The sequence below is a fragment of the Delphinapterus leucas genome, chromosome 1, assembly GCF_059928025.1.
Source record: "Delphinapterus leucas isolate spDelLeu-1000000601 "Yukka" chromosome 1, BTC_Dleu_Yukka2, whole genome shotgun sequence".
Classification (NCBI taxonomy): domain Eukaryota; kingdom Metazoa; phylum Chordata; class Mammalia; order Artiodactyla; family Monodontidae; genus Delphinapterus; species Delphinapterus leucas.
The window spans coordinates 82,316,738-82,337,815 of NC_143129.1; the positions used below are offsets into that span (position 1 = coordinate 82,316,738).

General features: G+C 49.5%; 1 protein-coding gene and 1 pseudogene across 4 annotated transcripts; both read right to left on the reverse strand.

Moving 5' to 3' along the window:
* Window positions 1-448: 448 nt before the first annotated feature.
* On the reverse strand, window positions 449-8,747 carry LOC149750637 (serine/threonine-protein phosphatase 6 regulatory subunit 2 pseudogene; annotated as a pseudogene).
* Window positions 449-21,043, reverse strand: ECM1 (extracellular matrix protein 1). 4 transcript variants are annotated; one of them, XM_089916094.1, is made up of 11 exons: window positions 20,868-21,043; window positions 19,541-19,603; window positions 19,359-19,463; window positions 19,175-19,252; window positions 19,000-19,080; window positions 17,560-17,882; window positions 16,917-17,291; window positions 16,182-16,402; window positions 15,925-16,012; window positions 13,170-13,316; window positions 449-2,945 (listed from the first exon to the last, which is right to left on the reverse strand). In XM_089916094.1, the coding sequence occupies exons 1-10, from the start codon at window positions 20,935-20,937 to the stop codon at window positions 13,212-13,214; spliced, it is 1,509 nt and encodes a 502-aa protein (XP_089772220.1). In that variant the 5' UTR covers window positions 20,938-21,043; the 3' UTR covers window positions 449-2,945; window positions 13,170-13,211. The 4 variants fall into 4 exon arrangements, with proteins under 4 accessions (XP_089772220.1, XP_022419907.2, XP_022419905.2 ...); XM_022564199.3 differs by lacking the exons at window positions 449-2,945; window positions 13,170-13,316 and adding an exon at window positions 15,179-15,497 and having other exon boundaries at window positions 19,359-19,460; XM_022564197.3 differs by lacking the exons at window positions 449-2,945; window positions 13,170-13,316 and adding an exon at window positions 15,179-15,497.
* Between the last annotated feature and the right edge of the window lie 35 nt (window positions 21,044-21,078).

Sequence of the window (21,078 nt, forward strand, 5' to 3'; positions counted from 1 at the left end):
CACACACACACATTTAGGAAATTCACACATCCCCCTCATAAGCCTTTCCATGGCAAGTGGGAGATGGGGGCAGTGAGTGCTTCAGCCAAGGGATATTCTTCAGTCTGGAATGAAAGGGCAGGCCTTTTGAGTTCTACAAGGTTTAATCTATTGAGAGATTAAATAAATTAAATAAAATTCCATATCTACTTTTACTTACTTTACCAGAGACCAGAACAGAAGGCAGCCTGTCCTGAGAGCCCCCATCTTTGGATCAATCTAATTACCCAACTTCTTTCCCACACCCAGACAGCTGACCACTGCTGGAAGAAATCTCATAATTCTGCCGACTGATGCCAATGCACATACACGGTTTCTAATCCCAGCTGGGTCTTTAACACTACTTGGCAACTCTTACTTTTCCCAGATGAACATTCATACCCAGTTCTCACGATGGTCATTCCAAACCTTGTGTAATGATTTTTATTTATTTATTTTTTTATTCCTGGCTGTGTCGCGGGCTTTCTCTAGTTGCGGTGAGCAGGGGCTACTCTTCATGGCAATGTGCGGGCTTCTCATAGCGGTGGCTTCTCTTGTTGCAGAGCACAGGCTGTAGGCATGCGGGCTTCAGTAGTTGCAGGATGCGGGCTCAGTAGTTGTGGCTTGCAGGCTCTAGAGCGCAGGCTCAGTAGTTGTGGCGCACGGGCTTAGTTGCTCTGCGGCACGTGGGATCTTCCCGGGCCAGGGCTTGAACCCGTGTCCCCTGCATTGGCAGGCGGATTCTTAACCACTGCACCACCAGGGAAGCCCTGTATTGATTCTTTGAGCTTTAAGAGTTTTCATCTGTTAGAAGAAGAACAGTTGCACAAATTTAAATTCACATCCTCCAGGGTTTTTATCTAGTCTCTCCCTCCACTTGTGCTCTTGATGCTTTTATTTGTCTATTTGGATAGTTATTTATTTATAAGAGGCTGCCATGCCTGGCACTGGGCTGGACTCTAGGATACCTACCATGGTCTCTGTTCTCATAGAGCTTACAGCCCAGAGAGAGACTATCATTCAACAGATATTAGAAATATGATGAGGGGCACTAAAGGGAAAGTAGAGTGTATTATTCAATGTATTGATCTGGAGGTTTCCCTGAGGAAATGTTATTTAAAGCTGAGTCTTGAAGGATGATATGTCAGTTAGGAACACTTTGGACTGCACATAACAGAAAACCTGACTAACAGTGAAACCATAAGAATATTTCAGAAGCTTGGAAGCAAAGGGTTCCAGGATTTTTAAGTGGCTCCACAATATAAAAAACCATGAGTTGACACTTCTGCAATTTTCTTGGCTTTTCCCTCAGTTATAAGAGGGGTGCCACGACTCAAGTGTGACTTCCTTCCATAACATCACCCCAAAGCACAATAAAGAGAAAGGGCTCTGGTTCCCGATCAGCTCTCTTTTAAAAGGGCACAAAAATTCATCCACAAGTTCTCAGGAATTTTCCTCTTGTGTCTTTTTTTTCCCTCAGAAGTGTGTCATATGCCCGCCTCAGGCATAGAAGGGGGTTACCATGATTGACCTAGCCCAATTATGATTCATCCTACAGCACAGTGAAGATATTGCTGCCTATTGGATCCCTCAAATGAGGGTCAAAGGGACCAACAGTTCTGGACATGGAAGCCTAGATAGTTCAGACAAACCCTCATACCAATAAAACCAAACCAAAGCAAAACAAAAACTTTAAAAAGTCATCTTAAAAGCATCGGAGAAATAAGGAGATTTGAAGAATTGCTGAATTGAGATGCTGAGATACTGAAGAGCATGAGAAAGTGAAATGAAACCTTCCCTAAAGGCTGCTTATGCCTTGGGGTTTTTGTTTTGGAAAAGGCTGAGCCGCAATACTGGCAGCCTCAAGGGGCTAGGGTGAAAATTTCAGACTTATGTGGCTCCAGGTTGCTAGTGCCCTCAGGAGCTGGCAAAATAAGTTCTGTTTAGTGGAGATATTATCTTGAGCCTCAAGGAATTTCTATAAATAATTTATCAAAAACAGTGTCCAGCACACAGATATAACCCAAGGGTATAAAACAGCATAAATAAGAACAACAGGGGGACTTCCCTGGTTGTCCAGTGGTAAAGAATCTGCCTTACAATGCAGGGGACGTGGGTTCCATCCCTGGCTAGGGAACTAAGATTCCACATGCCGTGGGGCAACTAAGCCTGCGTGCCGCAACTATTGAGCTCACGCGCCACAACTAGAGCCCGTGTGCCACAAACTAGAGCCCACGTGCCACAACGCCTGGAACCTGTGTGCCACAACTAAAGAAGAGAAAAACCCGCATGCCATAACTAGAGAGAAGCCCACGTGTCACAATGAAGAGCCTGTGCACTGCAACTAAGACCTGACACAGCCAAAAATAAATAAAATAAATAAATAATAAAATCTAAAAAAAAAAATAGAACAATAGGTACCATAGATAATAGAGAGGCAGATGCCACTATATCTTTCACTGCCTAGCCTCAGAAGTGACATACCATCACTTCTGCCATGTTTGATTGGTCACATAAACAACATGAGAGAGGGACTACACAAGGGTGTGAACACCAGTAGGCAAGGGTCAGTGGGGACCATCCTGGAGGCTGCCTGCCACAATCTAGAACCACACAAGGTCAGGATGTCCTCAATCTCTGCTTCCCATCAGTGTTCTTTCGAAGTCTATCCAGGGGAGTAAAAAAGAAAAAGAAATAAAAGACAAGAGGATTAGAAGGAAGAAACAAAACTATTGATACTCATAGTGGTTGTGATTGCGTGCATAGAAAATCCCAAAGACTCTACAGTTAAGGCACATCTTCTTTCCCTCCCACGGTCACCTCTGGGATGCCAGCGCCTAAGACCACATCCTGCAGTTCACAAGCCAGTTCCACTGCCAGTTCCACTGAAGGGGAGTTAGAATCCACAGCAGATGTACAAGGTTGACCTGAAAAAGTTGAAGCCAATCAAAAGAGACAGGAAAGGATAAATCTCCAGATTTCTTTTTTTTAAAAGTCTAAACAATATAAAAAATGAGGAAAAGCAAAAGAGAGAATTAAATAAGAAAAAAAAAACTACAGAGTGAAGTAAGTCAGAAAGAGAAAGACAAATACCGTATGCTAACACATATATATGGAATTTAAGAAAAAAAAATGTCATGAAGAACCTAGGGGTAAGACAGGAATAAAGACACACCTACTAGAGAATGGACTTGAGGACAGAGGGAGGGGGAAGGGTAAGCTGTGACAAAGTGAGAGAGTGGCATGGACATATATACACTACGAAACGTAAGGTAGATAGCTAGTGGGAAGTGGCCGCATAGCACAGGGAGATCAGCTCGGTGGTTTGTGACCACCTAGAGGGGTGGGATAGGGAGGGTGGGAGGGAGGGAGACGCAAGAGGGAAGAAATATGGGAACATATGTATATGTATAACTGATTCACTTTGTTATAAAGCAGAAACTAACACACCATTGTAAAGCAATTATAGTCCAATAATGATGTAAAAAAAATGACATGGTAATAATAAAGCTGTATATGATATTTCAAAAAAAAAAACAAGAATGGTATGTAAAGAATACCTTAAAGAAAAGGAAGAAGGAGGAGGAAGAGAGGAAGACTTACTAGAGAAAACGAGGAGGGTTTTGGTGCAGCCTTGGGTGCACAGGAGATAGGAAGTCACGTCTGGCACATTTTACATCACGTTTATCAGTGGTCTTTGTATCAATACTAACCCTCAAAATAGTTTGTAAATGACTTTGTAAATGTATATTTTCAGTAGCCCTGGAAACATTAGGTTTTTTAGTAGCTAAAAACAAATTTTCAGGAGGGAGGAAATTCTACCTCACCTCATTATTTTTTACAAATTTAGGTAAATGTAAATGCATGTGTGTGTGTTTTAAATGAGGCTGTTGATATTTCTGCACAACCATAAATTAGTGGCATATCAAATTAAGGGAGACATATCACCTTGAGTGCAAACTTAACATTCCATAGGCAGGGAAGGGGAGCAGTTTCTATAGTGGATAAATACATCTTGGTGAAATACAAAGCATAAATCAATGGCAATTTGGAATCATAATTATGTATTTAACATGTCTTAAGTATTTTAAATGGTCTATCTTCTATACCCATGCTTAAAAAAATAACTTTAGGGACTTCCTTGGTGGTGCAATGGTTAAGAATCCACCTGTCAATGCAGGGGACACGGGTTCAATCCCTGGTCCGGTAAGATCCCACATGCCACGGAGGAACTAAGCCCGTGTGCCACATCTATTGAGCCTGCGCTCTAGAGCCCATGAGCCACAACTACTGAAGCCCGCCCTCTCTAGGGCCTGCATGCCACAGCTGCTGAGCCGGCGTGCTGCAACTACTGAAGCCCCTGTGCCTAGAGCCCGTGCTCCAGAACGAGAAGCCACCACAATGAGAAGCTCACGCACCGCAACGAAGACCCAATGCAGCCAAACTAAATAATAAATTTAAAAAGTAACTTTATTAAAGCCTATTCTGCATATCATTTAATTCACCTTTTTCAAGTGTACAATTCAATGACATTTTTAAAAGTTTACCAAGTTGGGTAACCACCACCATAAATCAGTTTAAAAATATTTTTGGGAATTCCCTGGTGGTCCAGTGGTTAGGACTCTGTGCTTTCACTGCTGAGGGCCTGGGTTCAACCCCTGGTTTGGGAACTAAGATTCCACAAGCCATGTGGTGTGGCCAAAAAAAATTTTTTTTTCATCACTCTTAACAGGATCCCTCATGGCACATTTACTCTTAATCCTGTTCTCCCGCTCCTTCCCCAGGCAACCACTAATCTACTCTTTGTCTCTATAGCTTTGCCTTCTCTGGATAGTTCCCATACATAGAATCATACAATATGAGGTCTCCTGTGTTTGACTTCTTTCACTGAGCATGCTCTTTGATGTTCATCCAAGCCATAACATGTATTTTGTTCCTTTTAATTGTTGAATTGTATTCCATTGTATGGACATACCAGATTTTATCTATCCATTCTCCAGTTGATGGACATTTAGGATGTTTCCAATTTGGTTTCCTTTTTGGCTATTATATTATGGAAAAATATTGCTAGGAACATTTGTGTGCAAGTTCTTATGTGGATATATATGTTTTCATAGCTCTTGGGAAGACACCAAAGAGTTCAATTGCTGGGTCATATGGTAAATATATTTCAACTTTTTGAGAAACTTCCAGTTTTCTGAAGTGACTGTACCATTTTTTATTCCCATCAGGAATGTCTAAGGCTTCCTGTTTTACCACAACCTTGCCAACATTTGTTTTTATCTGTCTTTTGTTTTGGTATTTGTTTTCTTTGGCCGACGCGCGGGCACGAGGGATCTTAGTTCCCCTACCAGGGATCAAACCCCGCCCCCTGCAGTGGAAGCGCAGAGTCTTAACCACTGGACCACCAGGGAAGTCCTTCTTTTTTTTTTTTTTTTTAATGAATTTATTTATTTATTATTTATTTATTTATGGCTGTGTTGGGTCTTCGTTGCTGCGTGTCGGCTTTCTCTAGGTGCAGCGAGCAGGGGTTACTCTTCGTTGCGGTGCAAGGGCTTCTCATTGTGGTGGCTTCTCTTGTTGCAGAGCACGGGCTCTAGGCACAAGGGCTTCAGTAGTTGTGGCTTGCGGGCTCTAGAGCGCAGGCTCAGTAGTTGTGGCGCACGGGCTTAGTTGCTCCGTGGCATGTGGGATATTCCTGGACCAGGGATCGAACCAGTGTCCCCTGCAATGGAGGCAGATTCTTTTTTTTTTTTTTTTGCGGTTCGCGGGCCTCTCACTGTTGTGGCCTCTCCTGTTGCGAAGCACAGGCTCCAGATGCGCAGGCTCAGCAGCCATGGCTCACAGGCCCAGCTGCTCCGCGGCATGTGGGATCCTCCCGGACCGGGGCACGAACCCATGTCCCCTGCATCGGCAGGCGGACTCTCAACCACTGCACCACCAGGGAAGTCTCTGTCTTTTTGATTATAGCCATTTTAGTGGGTGTGAAATGGTACCTCACTGTGGTTCTGATTTGCATGTCCCTAATCACGAATGATATTGAGCATCTTGTCATATGCTTATTAACAATTTTTGTATCTTCCTATGCAAAATGTCTATTCAAATCTTTTGCCCATAGTTTTATTGGATTGTTTGTTTTCTTAGTACTGAGCTGTAAGAGTTTGGCTATTCTCTTCTGGATATACACCATGCTGTTCTTTTTTTTTTTTAATTATTATTTTTTTCGGTGAGAATAACAACTTTTATTGGGAGTTGTGGGATCTGGGTGCCCTGTCAGATTATCAGAACAGTAACATGAGATAACTCTGCACACCCCCAGGACAGCTTGTCCCCACCCTCCACAGCAGTTGCAGGGTTAGCCCCCCACCCCTGGGCACTGCTGGGCCCTCCGCACCCCGTCCTGCAGCCCGTGGCCAGCTCCTGCCAGGCGCCCCACTGCCCACTGCGGCGGGGAGCCTGGGACACCCTGCCAGGCTGCGGGGGGCTCGTTTTATTTTTAAGTCAGTCAAGTTTGCAGCCTGGCTCAAGGCCAGCTCCCAGGGCCATCAGGCAGCTAAAACCCTGTCTGGCCAACCCAGCTCCAGACCCACATTTGTCCCCAGAGCCTCAGAGACCCTCTCCTGCACTGGATAAAAAGTGCAAACATGTGGCTCTATCTGCGTTTGTTAAATAATGGATAAAAACAGGCTCAGAGGCTGTGGCGCCCAGCCCAGACCTCGGTCCTTGCGGCGTCTGGAGTCACGGCCCCCACAGGCAGAGCCCCCGTCTGAGGCCTTATTGCTGTGCGTGGGGCTGGACCCTCAAGGCCCACCCGGAGTCAGGCAGGAGAAATGCAGGCTGGGCTGTCCGACTGGTTCCAACTGCCAGCTTTACCAATGCAGCATTTATTTTTAAATTAAATTAAATTTAATTTAAAAACACGAAATGCGTCACCAGGTAGTTTTCTTGGCTGGGGCGCCAAAGCTGGGTGGCAGCAGCAGCCTCACATGAGGCCACTTAAGGCAGCTCCTGCAGGCGGCGGCCCGTCTGTCTGCCTGTCCTTTGTCACCGTCCCTAGGGCGGCCGCCGTGGAGACAGCTGGGCCAGCTGGGGCTGCAGTGGTGACGGCCACGGCCAGCACAGGAGAGACTGCCAGGGTGGCCAGGGAGGGGCCGGCGTTGCTCAGTACTGTGGTGGCCATCATGGCAGCCTTGGGAAGGACGGTCATGACCGGGGCAGAGGTCACTTCCGCAGGTGCAAGGGAGGCCAGGTCTGGAGGCGTGCTAGTGGCGCACTCAGCCCACTCTGCGGCCACACGGGCCCAGGGCCCTTCCCTGGACACCTTGCAGGCCACGTCTGTCCACAACACTCCCGCCCACATCTGGGGACTGACACGGGCAGCGGGGGGTGGCCTCCTGACCGGGACCCACACTAACAGCCTCCGAGGCAACAGCCGCCATCAGCTTGTCCTCACGGCTCTTGGAGGCCACCAGGGGCGCCTTCCTGGTAACACATGCGTTCCAGGCACCCGGAGTGGCCGGGCCAAGGGTTCTCTCTGGGCCCTGGTTCAGGCCACCCTGGGCATCGCCATGACCTCTGTCCACTGGGGAGCTGCACCTGGGCCCTGACTCAGAGCAGCAGAAAGGCTGGAAGCCAGCGAACTTGGCCCAGCCTTTCTCCTCTGGAGCCAAGGCACTGGGGGAGCGGGCCACCCACACACTGGAACCCACGCCCATCACCACTGCCGGGGCCGGGCCCGAGGCCATGGAATTCTCCGGCTCATCAAACACCGTCCACGGGGCACCTGCTTCTGAGCCACCCTCAACACGAGGACCTTCCTTCTGGGCGGCAGCCCAAGGGGCGCCCGCCCGCCCGAGCCGTGTCCCCGTCTGCTCTCGAGCTCTCCTCCCTGCCCTGGCCTCGGCGCTCTGGGCCATCCTTCCGGCAGCTCTCTGAAGCATGAGGGCCCCCGAACCTGGCTCTGGTCACTTGGGCCACACGGACGTCCTCCCAGAGGTCGTCGTCCTTGTCAAAGGGCTGGATGTGGTCACTGCAGCAGGCCTCAAACAGAGCGGCACCGGGGCTGTCGACGCTGAAGTTGATCTCCAAGATCCTGTCAAATGGGGCGTTGACGCTGTTGTCCTGCTCAGCAAACTCCTCGCTGCTGAAGCCAAACTGGTCCACGAAGGCGGCTGTCATCTGCTGGACCTGGTACCCGGAGAAAGCCTGCTGAAGGGCCAGCTCATTAGGGAAAATGCCCTCCACGTCCTCTTCCTCACTTGAGGGGTGAAGATGGTGGGTACTAACCAGGTCCACCGCGTTCCTGCGGTTGGCCTCCATCAGCGTCTCCTCCACAAAGCTCTCCCAGCGCCCGCGGCAGTCCCAGGGGAGCCCTCGGATGACCTCGCTGAGCTGGGTCTGCACGGGGCCCCCCTCCAGGTTCTGCACCACCGTGTTGGCGATCGGGTGAGGTGTCCCATGTTCCTGTGCCTCATGCCACCCGCTGCCTGTGTGTGGTCACTGGCTTCCCAGGCCTCCAGGATCCTCTGGACCAAGCAACACTTCTGGAACAGGTGGGCCGCCACCATCGTGCTCTCGGGGCGGCTGGCGGCAGGCTGGGGGGTCGCGGTGCAACTAAGCCCGTGCGGTGGCTTCTCATTGCGGTGGCTTCTGTTGTTGCGGATCACGGCCTCTAGGTGCAGGGGCTTCAGCAGTTGTGGCACGTGGGCTCTAGAGAGCAGGCTCAGTAGTTGTGGTGCTCAGGCTTAGTTGCTCCGCGACATGTGGGATCTTCCCGGACCAGGGATCGAACCCGTGTCCCCTGCTTTGGCAGGCGATCCTCAACCACTGCACCACCAGGGAAGCCCCGAATGCATGCTTTAAAAGCCAGACATAACAAAGAATATATTCTGTCCCGTTCCATTCTCATAAAATTTAAAAATGGGCAAAATTAAATGATTGTGCATTATTCACAACAGCCAAAAGATGGAAACAACTGAAGTGTCCATCAACAGATGAATGGGGGACTTCCCTGGTGGGGCAGTGGTTAAGAATCTGCCTGCCAATGTAGGGGACACGGGTTCAAGCCCTGGCCTGGGAAGATCCCACATGCCGCGGTGCAACTAAGCCCGTGCGCCGCAACTACTGAGCCTGCGTTCTAGAGCCCGCGAGCCACAGCTACTGAGCTCATGTGCTGCAACTACTGAAGGCTGTGTGCCTAGAGCCCGTGCACCGCAACGAAGAGTAGCCCCTGCTCGCTGCAACTAGAGAAAGCGTGTGCACAGCAACGAAGACCCAATGCAGCCAAAAAAAGAAGTACCTACAAATATTGTACATGAGATTCCTAGAATAGGCAAATTCATAGAGACAGAAAATGGATTAGAAGTTACCAGGGGGACTTCCCTGGTGGTGCACTGGTAAAGAATCTGCCTGCCAATGCAGGTGACACGGGTTCGAGCCCTGGTCCATGAAGATCCCACATGCCATGGAGCAACTAAGCCCGTGCGCCACAACTACTGAGCCTGCATGCCACAACTACTGAAGCCTGCACACCTAGAGCCCATGCTCCAGAACGAGAGAAGTCACCGCAATAAGAAGCCCGTGCAGTGCAATGAAGAGTAGCCCCCACTCACTGCAACTAGAGGAAGCCCGCGCACAGCAATGAAGACCCAACGCAGCCACAAATTAATTAATTTTAAAAAAAAGTAACCAGGGGCTGCGGAGAGGTGGAAATGGGGCGTAATTGCTTAATGGTCATAGAGTTTCCATTTGGGGTGATAAAAATGTTTTGGAAATTATATGGCAGTGATGTTTGCACAACATTGTGAATGTAATTAATGGCACTGAATTGTACACTCAAAAATGGTTAAAATGACAAATTTCATGTTTATATATTTTAACACAATCTTAAAAAGTTAATAATGGAATATATTGAAAACCATTGCATTGTACACTTTAAATGGGTGAATTGTATGGTATGTGAATTATATCCCAATAAAGGTTTTTTGAAAACCTAAATGATTGTTTTTAGGATTCATATTTAGGTGGTAAAACAATAAAGAAAAAGCAAGTAAATGGTTACGATAAATATCAGGACAGTAAGACAGTGGTTACTTTGGGAGGGTTGAAGGAGTCTATGACCAGCAAGCAGTATTATGGGGGATTTCTGGGGTGAAGGCAATGTCCTTTTTCTTGAACTGGGTCGCTGTTGCAGGGGGGTTTCATTTTATAATAATCCATTGAAATATACATTTATGTTTAGTACATTTTAAATATGTGGATTATTTTTCACAGTGTTTTTTTTCTAAATTTAAAATTCAGCAAGGGGATTTCCCTGGCAGTCCAGCAGTTAAGACTCCATGCTTCCAATGCAGGGGACACGAGGCTGATCCCTGCTCAGGGATCCCGCATGCTGCGTGGCCAAAAAATAAAAATAAATTAAAAAGTTTAAAATAATAAAATTTAGCAAGAACAAAGTATTGGGGGATTGAGGTGGATGGTTTGTTGAGTAGATAAGAAGTGTTTGTTAACCAGTTGAGCAGAGCGGGTAAGAGAGTTCTATGCGGACAGAGCAGCATGGGAAAGTCCCTGAAGCACAAAAGAGTATGGTGAACCTGAGGAACAGAAAGCCCAATTCTGACAGGGCTTAGAGAACAAGAGGAAAGAGGTGTGTGTGACATGAAGTCCAGAGACTGGGCAGAGGCCAGATGGCAGAAGGCTGGGGCAGCCATATGGGGGTGTTTTAAACGTTGTCCTAAGGGACCAGTGGGATGTCACTGAGGGGTTTTAAAGCAGCAAAGTGACCTGCTCAAATCAGTCAGCAGGTCAATCTGCCTGGAGTGTAGGGCGTGGATTGGACAGGCTCTGGGGAAGGAGCCAGGAGACTAGTTGGGAAGCTGTTTCAATAATCCTGAGGGTTGATGGAAGCTTGGACTAGGGTAGAGGCAGTGAAGAGGTGAGAAATGCAGCATCCTTGTGCCCTGTGTACATTTAACTTTTTTTTTTTTTTTTTTTTAAGATCAACAGGTTTATTGAAGTACAAGAGCAGAGACCCTCCTCTCCCCCTGAGGTCCTGGCAGTGTTGGCCTCAGGCTCTGAGCTTCCACGTGTCCTGCAGCTGGAGAGAGTGCTATCTCATTTTTGTATGTAGTTGAAAATACTTTAATGTTATATTGTATACCCTATTATATACTGTACATTACTATACACTGGCTTATACATACATACTTGCACATACATTTTGTTTACAGAGTTGTGCACACAAAATCATGGCTGCTGTATTTTTTTTTTTTTTTAACTTTTGGCCCCACGGTGTGGCATGAGGGATCTTAGTTCCCCAACCAGGGATTCAACCTGTGCCCCCTGCAGTGGAAGTGCCAAGTCTTAACCACTGGACCGCCAGGGAAGTCCCATGACTGCTGTATTTTATGAGTGATTTAAGGGATTTCCAAAAGTTATGTTGACTGTGTAACTTTTGCCTTATGTACTGACTTTAGAACCTAACCTTGGTATAAGGTGCAACTCCATTGTTGCTGGATGTAAGAGATATTTAGGAGATTGGGTGACTGATTGGAAGAGAAGGGAGAAGGAGAGGGACTAATTAAATGACACTCCCAGGTCTGTTGCCTAAATAACTGAGTAGATGGTGGTTCTGTTTATTGAGATGGGGTTCACAGGGGCAGGGATAGTTGGAGGGTAGAGATGATAAGCTCATGTCAAAAATGAAGAAAAAGGTTGACAGACTGACTAGTGAACACCCATATGCCCACCACCCAGATTCTACAGGTCACTTATTGCTACATCTTCTTTTTCACATCTCCCCATATATCCAGAGGAATTCATTTTTGAACAAGCTGAACCTGTGCTACCTAAGGGACTTCCAAGTGTCGTGTTTAGAAGGACATTCAAAGAGCAGGCTACACATGCTGCCTCCTCTTTTTCACCTCCCATTCACAATCAATTCCCTAGAATTTGGCTTCTGACATCTTCCTCCTGAAGGTGCTTTTCACTGAGGACACTGACTACTGAGGACTCCAAAACTGAACACTCATCATCGTCCTGTAAAACTTGCTCCTCATCCTGCATATCCTTTACCCAAAACTCAAACTTGGGAGTCTTCCTAGACATCTCCTGGAGCAAACAGCTTCTGTCAATCCCATCTCCTAAATGTCTTTAAAAGATGTCCCTTCCCTTTTCATCCTCTCTACCATTAACAAAGTTCTGGATATCAGAGTTTCTCAGTTTTATTGATATTGAAGAATTACAATTTCAACCTCTGAACAGGTGCGGGTCTCTACCCTCTCTCCAGCTCATCTACTCCTACCCACTTGTCTGTCCATCTAATTTATCTTTTTTAAAAATAAATTTGTTCACATCACTTTTCTTTTACAACCCTTTATAGGTGCTTATCCCCAAGTTGGCGTGACTTCTATAGTGCTTCAAGATCTTCCAGAAAGCCTGAAATTTCCAACCTCATGCCTAGCTACCCCCCCACAGTATTTTTACTACTTAGTGGCTCTTCAAATATACCAACCACACTTCCTGCTTTATTTCCTCCTCCAGAAGACCTACCTGAAAGCCAGGCTAAGTGGCTCCCAAAGAATCCTGAGAATATCTATCATTAGATATTCAGGTCTCCATAGAGCTAAAAATCCTTGAGGACGATTTTTTAATATTCTTTATAGCCAGAATACTTAGCACTCTGTTTAACACAAACATACACTCTGTTTACTTTAGCTGAACTTTGCATACACCCAGTGCTTTGTTCATCCTCCCTTTCCCTTCCAGCAAAATCCTACTCAAGCTTGCATTCCTCCATAAAGCTTTCCCCGGCCCCTCCAAGTAGTTAGGGTCTCTGACTCCTTTATCTGAACTTAGTACATTTTATTTTACTTATTTTTTTCTTCCAGTTTTATTGAGATATAATTGACATACAACACTGTATTGAATTTAATATATTTTAAGTTTTTCTATACAACGAATTGCCATAAGTGTTAACAGGTTCACCATATGGTAACTAACAGCAATCCTATCCATGCTTCGGGGCTCTGTGGAAAGCCACCTCCTCCATTTAACAGTACCCCGATTCCTACAGATAATTACTTCTTTTAACTCTCAGTTCTTGATGCTTATATCTATTTAGCACTTGATATTCTTTCATGATAGCTGCTTACTATTGCTTTCCTGGTTTCCTTCCTCTCCTCCCCGGTAGACTGTCAACTCCTCGGGGCTGGGACTGTGGTCCAACTCGTCTCGGACTCCCTCTCCAGACTTGGCGGGGCGCTTTGCAAATGCAGTACGAAAGCATCTCCGGGAAGCTCCTGGAGGGACAGAGGCCGTTAGTGGTGCCTCTGCCGGCGGAGCTGCCCGCCCGTCCGTCCACCGGCCGGGGCTCCGCCCCGCGAGCTGGTTTGGACCAGTACACCGAGGGCGGACGGGCGCACGGGGTCGGGGAAGGAGTGCGCCCTGCCTCTGTCAGCCCGGTCTCTGACGCCCAGAGGTGATCAGAATGGGCCCAGGGCTTCCCTGGTGGCGCAGTGGTGGAGAGTCCGCTTGCCGATGCAGGGGACACAGGTTCGTGCCCCGGTCCGGAAGGATCCCACATGCCGCAGAGCGGCTAGGCCCGTGAGCCATGGCCGCTGAGCCTGCGCGTCCGGAGCCTGTGCTCCGCAACGGGAGAGGCCACAACAGTGAGAGGCCCGCCTACCGAGAAAAAAAAAAAAAAAAAAAGAATGGGCCCAGACGTCCGCGCATAGAAGCTGACGCCCTACGAGAGCGCTACCCGAGCGCGAGCGCGCGGCCGGGGTCGAGCAGGCCCGCGCTGGCCGGGTTGCAGCCGCAGGGGCGGGGCACGGAGTGCCTCTCGCCCGCTCATTGGCCCTCGTGCTGACGGACAGGCGAAGGAGCTGCTAAGACGCTGATGGGTTAAAAACTGCTATGCGGGCAAAGTGTAAGTAAATAAATAAAAGGCGGTGGAGGAGCGGAGGGAATGGCGGGTGTCAGTTTTAGAGCTGCTGGGGCTTATCTAGTCCCCGGCTGGGGAAGGACGGCAGTCCCTGTTTCACCCTCTTCCTCCATAAGCTGGGCCGGGGACGTCCTGCTTTCTGGAAAGTTGTCCAGGCAGCAGAATCACAGAGGACGGGTCCCCATGGGACTAAGCCTTCATTCCAGTTCTTTCAGCTCCAGCCTGGAGGCTCCGGTTTCCTGTGGTCAACCTCGAAGGGCCGCAGGGTCCCGCCACCCTGTGGTCTAGCTCCGGTCTGAGTGCTACGGCGCCCTCCCCTCAGGCATTGGCACGACACTGTCCGAACTGGCCTCCCAGGTTCCTGCCTGGCTGGCTGCCGACTAGACATCCTAAAAGGCAAATGTGAACACATATTCTGCTTGAAACCACCGGTGCCCTAGCGGGCAGATGTGCCAAGAGGCCCTTTAAGCCGGGCAGATGAGTCACTCGTGATGAGCTCCTGCTCATCTTTCCAGACTCATCTGGGAGGAACAACCACCGTCAGGTCCTTTCAGCCTTTGTGCTTCTGCATGAGTTGCCCCTTCGCCTGGTCCGTACCTGCCTCTTGTACCCTCTACTTCTCCTGGAGAAGCTCCGACCTCACCCCTGCAGAGGCCTTCCCTGGTGCACCCCTACTGCCCCCAGCCCTACTCCCAGCTCTGGCCCGGTTATCAAGTGCTCTGAGCATACTGGCACTCTGGCAGCCCTGTACCACAACACTAATCACACCTGCTAGGTTCCTGGAATGTGAGCAACCTGAAGGAAGGAACTGTATGTTTTCCGAATGTGTATCCTGCAGTCTAGCACAGTGCACATCGACAGTTCAATCAATGTATACTGAATGAATAAACACATGGACTCCAAGGATCAGAAGTGAAGATTAAAAAATGTCAGGCAGGACTGTGCATTTCGGGGGCTCACCAAAGACATGAATCATATCTTTTTCACTTCTGAATCCTGATAGCCAGCTAACAAAGTGACATACCTTTTAAATGTGTGAATAAATTCAAGATGACAAATACTGAAGTTAAACCATTTAGTTTTGGTCCCAACAAAGCCTGTGGAAAGACTTCAGCTCAGTTAGTGGGGGTGGGGCAGTGGGCCTCAGGGGCCAGACACTGAAGAAAATCGGGCAGGCTTAGGAGGGTGCGTTTGTGTGAGACAACAGACACAATGAGGCCAAATCCAAGAGGTGTTTACTGTAATGAGTATTCCAGGAGGGTGGGATGGGGTCCCCCAATCTGATCCTCCAAGGCTCTGGGGTGACTCACTCTTCCTTGGGCTCAGGGGTGGGGCTGATATTTGTTCCCCAAGTTGGGCCCTGCTCCCTCTGGTCCTTGGCATCCCTAATGTCTCCAGCCACTAGAGCCACATTCCTCAGATAATTAGTGTTGAAGCAGTTGATCTGTTCATCCCCAGGACTCAGTTTACAGCAGAAGGCAGAGTCTCGCCAGAAGTTACGTCGGGGACCACACAGGTCATCAATAAAGGATGATTTCTGATGAAGGAGTAAAGCGGACATGATAGGGGAGGAAGGTTGTCAGAGGTCAGGCCTGGTTACTTGGATGTCCAAAGTCCCCCTTCCCTCGGTTTCTACTGCTCTCTCCCTAGATCCCTTCTGGGGCTCAGAGAGAGTACAAGGCTGCCTTCCACAGCTAGACTCCGTGTGATGGACAGATGTGAACATCTGGAAATGCCAGAAGCTAGAGGCCCAGAGAAGGCATAATAGGCACTTAGAGATGGGGAGCAGGTCAGGTGAGGAGAGAAGACTCCTGGAACCAAGAAAAAAGATCTCCCCAGTAGTCCTCATTATTTCTATGGGCTGGTTTGAGGTACTAAAAGAAGGGGTATCCTGCAGTTCCAGCCCTCTCTCTCCCCTCCTCTGCGTTCCTCTGGAGACTATGACCCCCTGCCCTCACACTCACCTCCTCCTCAGCACAGCAGGCCTGCTCTGGAAACGGCAGGTCACAGCAGCGGGCAGTCACGTTCTGGATCAGCCCAGGAATCTGCTTACTATGTTGGTGGGAAACAGGTAGGGGTCAGGGTCTTTGGGTGTCTCCAGGCATCAAAATGGTGCTTGCAGACCATAATTTTGCTCTTCCCAAGAGTGCCCCAGAGGGTGCCCCAAAAGGGAGGTTTTGGAGAAGGGAAAAGAGTTGGGGAAGAACTGGGCAAGACTCACTGCTTGGTGAAAACTCTTTGATTTCCACAGAGATGACTCATGAAGTTGGGGGTGATTCGGCTGAGGTCCAGGGTCAAGATGTCCCGGTCATAGTTGGGATAGGGAGCCTGCCGGGCAAAGCACTCATCTCGGGCAGGGCTAGGAGGGTAGTGGCAACACGAGTAGTGGTGGGTATTTGTAGCCTTTTCCTGATCACAGTAGCCATCAAGGGTATCCTTCCACTGTGGGCCAGAGAAAGGAAAATCAGAAGCCTGGACACTTGGCCCTCCTGACCCACTGCTTCCCTCACTGCCCTACGCTATGAGATGAGGGACTTTCAGCCCCAGGTGCCAAAAGGGAAGGGCAAAGAACCAGAGGGCAAGGAGGCAGCTGTGGATGTATGGGATTGGGAAGGTGGAAGGGTAGAACAACAGATGAGGTTCGGAGCTGGCCACAGGAGATGTGCTGGAACGGTAGACACAGAGGGTCAGGTGAGGCCAGAGCTGAACAGATAGATGGCAGACAGGTACATGTGTAGGGTATTGGGTGGACGAGGCCAGGAGTGCAGGATGAAAGTGCACGATGAACAAACTCAGACAAAGAACACAGTGGATGCACGGACATTCACAAGCAGATGAATGGGCAGACATGCTCACAGCGGGTAGGTACATGGATGATAAATAGGCTGGTGGGATCAGAGGTCAGAGACAGGAGGGCAGGCAGACAGGCTCTCAGAATGCTGGGATGCCCACTTACGGCCTTCCATGTACAGGTGTGGTTGTTCCCCTGCCGGCAGCAGTGCTGGAACTCCCCCTCCAGCTGGGTCAGAGCCTGCAGCTGCCTTTGGATGGGGTCAGTAGCTGGGAGGTTGCGTGGCACAGAGCAGAAGCGTCTTAGGTGGCAGATGTTCTTGATATTGTCCAGTGTGGGTAGCCCAGGGGGAAAAGGCAGCTCAGGACCCGAGGAAATACCAGGCTGGTGGCTGGGGCAGGCCTGGAGCTGGTAGTGTGGCCGGGGAGCTTCATCTTGGAAGCAGGAGAATCGAGCCTCCCCTTGACGTTTGCAGCACCAATGGGGTCGGGTCTTAACAGAAAATTCAGCCTCACAGAACCAGGTCATTGCGTCCTCCCACTAGAGCAAGAGGAGTAGATCAGCCTGGTAGCCCACTCTCCACATACCTGTTTTCCTCCCAGGCTCCAAAAAGGACCCTGGGTATGCAGATAATAAAGAGGCAGAGGCTGTCCTCTGCTCTTCTGGCACAATGAGGAGGCCCAAGGTAGGGCCAATGAAAGGGACCTGAGGTTCCTGCATACCCAGGCCTAGGCCTCTAGTCCTTGAAACACACACATACTGTCTGGGGGTTAAAGGACATCCCCAGGATCAAGAGCCCAACCCTTACCGTGACTTTTGCACAGTCCAAGCGGTTTGTGTAGCTGTGACAGCGGCAGCAGCGGGAATATCCAGTCTCCAGCAAATTGAGGGTCTCACCCTGACGAACAAGGTGGGAAAAGCCAGTCTGTGGCAGGTTCCAAGGGCCGTACACCACATGCTGACGATTAGGAAGGCAGATCTGGTCCAGATTGTCCGGAGAAGGCCGCCCAGGGGGGAAGCCATCCAGCCGGTGGCCCCAGCCACCTTGGTGTCCACCCTGTTGGCAGTGCTGGGCTGGATTCGAAGACTCAGGCTCTGGGGGGCTGTAGTCCATGAAGGGAGCCAGCTTTTCTAGAATGGGGAGAACAGAGTGGGAAGGGGGAACATGCAGAGGGATAGAGAAAGGCTGGATTGAGCTGGGAGGATTGAAAGAAGTTGGGGTTGAGGAGAAAGTGTTGGGAGGATATAGAGGAAAAGGGGACAAATGAATTCGTGGCTCTTAACTTCAGAATGACTGACCAAAAGGAAGAGACCTGAGTCATGAAAGGTGTCACCCTTATAGCTCCCTGACCCCGAATCACGCCTGCTCCCTTTGCTGCTTCCCAAGGCTCAGAATACCTGCTCCCCCACCCCACTACCCCGACCAGGGTCTGAGCATTAAAGCTGGGGGATGGACACACTAAAGCTGTCACTCACTCTCTCTCTGTTTAGATTGGAAGGTCATCTCCTCTTGATAAAGGAAAGATGGGTCTACTCGGGTAGAAGGAGATGCGTAAAACAACATTCATGTTGGGACGGGCATCTCTAGAAGACAGGCCAGTTCCCATTCATAAAAAGTAACTCAATAGAGGGACTTTCCTTGTGGTCCAGTGGTAAAGAATCCGCCTTCCAATGCAGGGGACGCGGGTTCGATCCCCGGTCAGGGAACTAAGATCCCACATGCCACACGGCAACTAAACCTGCATGCCACAACTACTGAGCTCGCACGCCTCAACTAGAGAGCCCACGCATTCTGGAACCTGCGCACCACAACTACAGAGCCCATGTGCCCTGGAGCCTATGCGCCACAACTAGAAAAGAGAAAAAAACCCGCACGCCACAACTAGAGAGAAACCTGCATGCTGCAACGAAAGATCCCACATGCCTCAACAGAGACCCTGCGTGCCGCGACGAAGACCCAATGCAGCCCAAAATCAATCAATAAATAAAATTTAAAAAAAAAAGAAATAGCATATGCTTTAAAAAAAAAGTAACTCAATAGAGAAGTGAAAATAAATGCTACTTTTGTGTCATGTAATCTTATAATTTTATAAAATAGGTATTATTTCCCCAATTTTACAAATAAACTAAGGCTTAGAGAGGTAACTTACCCAAGGTTATTACACAGCTAGTAAGTGGCAGAAGCCCCAAAGCCCATGCTGTCAGCCACGGGTAGGCAGGAGGGTAAAGAGGGGAAGGAGTCACTTACCTTCCTTCTGTTCAATAGGGACCTGGGGAGGGGACAGCTCTTCTTGTAGGGGGACGGCCTCTTGAGGGAGAGGCGGATCCTCTGCAAGATAGGGGTGAGGACACAAAAGAGCAAGGCTCAGGCTGATGTCAGCAAGATGTAGTGGGTGGAAGTGAGGGAAAGGGCAAGCACTCACCTTTCTTTTCCACAGGGAGTTGGGGAGGGGGCAGCTCCTCTTGGACAGGGATGGCTTTCTGAGATGGAGATGGCTGTACTACAGAAAGCGGAGTGTGTTAAGTAGCCCACTCCTTCTTCCCCTCCCATTCTGAAGATCAGGAAGTAAGTCAGACTAGAAACCTAGAGGTGCAACTGAGACTTACCTTCACTCTGTCCTTCAAAGTGAGGGCTATGCTGAGAGGTGTCGGGGTGATCCATGGGGAGAGCTCTGGTCAGAGGTGGGGAAGGGGGTGCAGCATAGCCAACTACTGGCAAGAAGGGAGATGGTCAGAGCCTACATTTCCTCCTGGAACCCCAATCCCATGCCACTCCCCCAAACTCTTACCTTCTTGAAGGGGGTGGGTGAGGTGCACTGGCCCCAGCTCCCTCTGCCCTGAAGCCTTGATGCCTGGAAGAGGAAGGGTAAGTCAGGGGTGGTTTTGAGGGGCCCTTTCCTGGCCCTGAGCATGGGAAGGGGAGGCAGTAGAGGTTAAGAGCTTAGAAAAGATGACCAAGACACCAGAAGCCTCTCTGTACTGCTCCTGCCCCATGTCCCCTAAGCCACCCCCGAAACACACCTGGTCAAGGCCGATTGGGTGTGATAATCTGACAGCCTCACCTCTACCATGCTCAAAGCCTTGGGTCTCCCAAGTCCAGGCCTAAAGGGAGTGTGACACATGGGGCTGGGGAGGAAGGCCTTAATCTTGTGTCAGTGTCTTTCCCTTACAGCTTCTGGGCTCTCTCCACAGTCCAGACCTTGAACTGGCTGGAGCCTCACCTGCCCATCTCCTCCACCCTCCTGCCTACCACAGGCCCTTTAAACATCTTTGGGCCTTCTGGTAAGGAGCCCACGCAGAAGTTGAAGTGCCTCCCCTTCAGCTAGTCTCAGATCCCCCTTAGTTCAGGTCTCAATTTAGGACCTGGGAAACTGGGATGGTTCAGGACTCCTGAGGCAATATGGAGAGCCCACGCATTCTGGAACCTGCACACCACAACTACAGAGCCCATGTGCCCTGGAGCCTATGCGCCACAACTAGAAAAGAGAAAGGCATGTAAGAGAAAGCCACAGGGAAAGTAATCACCTGTAGCTGATCTGCAGTCACAAAAGACCAGGACCTGGGAAGGACAAGACAGGGCCTTCCAGATAGATTAGATCTATGACACACATGCAATAGTTTCCCACAGTAACGTTTTGTTTGGCATCCAAGCAGATAACGTGTGTGTGAGCTAGAAAGTGGCTGTGCCTGGTCCCCTGTAGATGGATGATGCCCTCTCTTCTCCTAACCAGGTAGGGAGCCAGTCAAGGCTCTCTGGGTCAGCAGACTGGTTTTGAGCAGCCTGGGAGCTCCTCTTCTTCTCACTTCTGGCTAATAGGTGCCACATATACATCAGGCCCCTCACTCTGTGAATCCATCCACCCCCGCAGTTGTCCGTTTGACTCCAATATGTGTTTCTTGGCAGCAATCTCTAGGAACTCCTTTCTTTCTGTACCCCTGCTCCCCTCCCTGGTTAAAGGCTCCAGTGCCTAGGCTCACCACAGGCCTGCTCAGAAAAAGGCAGCCAAATGGGGCACCCTTTTGCTGGTGATGAGCCATCTGGGATGGCCGGACCCAGGCCCCAGGCCCATGCTGGCCAGGCCCCCTTTCCAAGTGCTGGCTCTGACCCCAACTCACCTCCCTTAGAGGCTACAGAAGCAACAGCTAAACAGGCCAAGACCAAGGCTGCTCTGGGCGTGGTCCCCATCCTGGGGCAAGGACTGGTCAGCGGCCACCCAAGTAGGTCCTCTCAGGCAGATCTGATTTGAAGAGCCGGGCTTCTGGAAACCTGCTTCTCCAGTTGCTGTTACTGCTGTTGTGAACTTCAGGGCTGGTTCCTTCTCCTCTT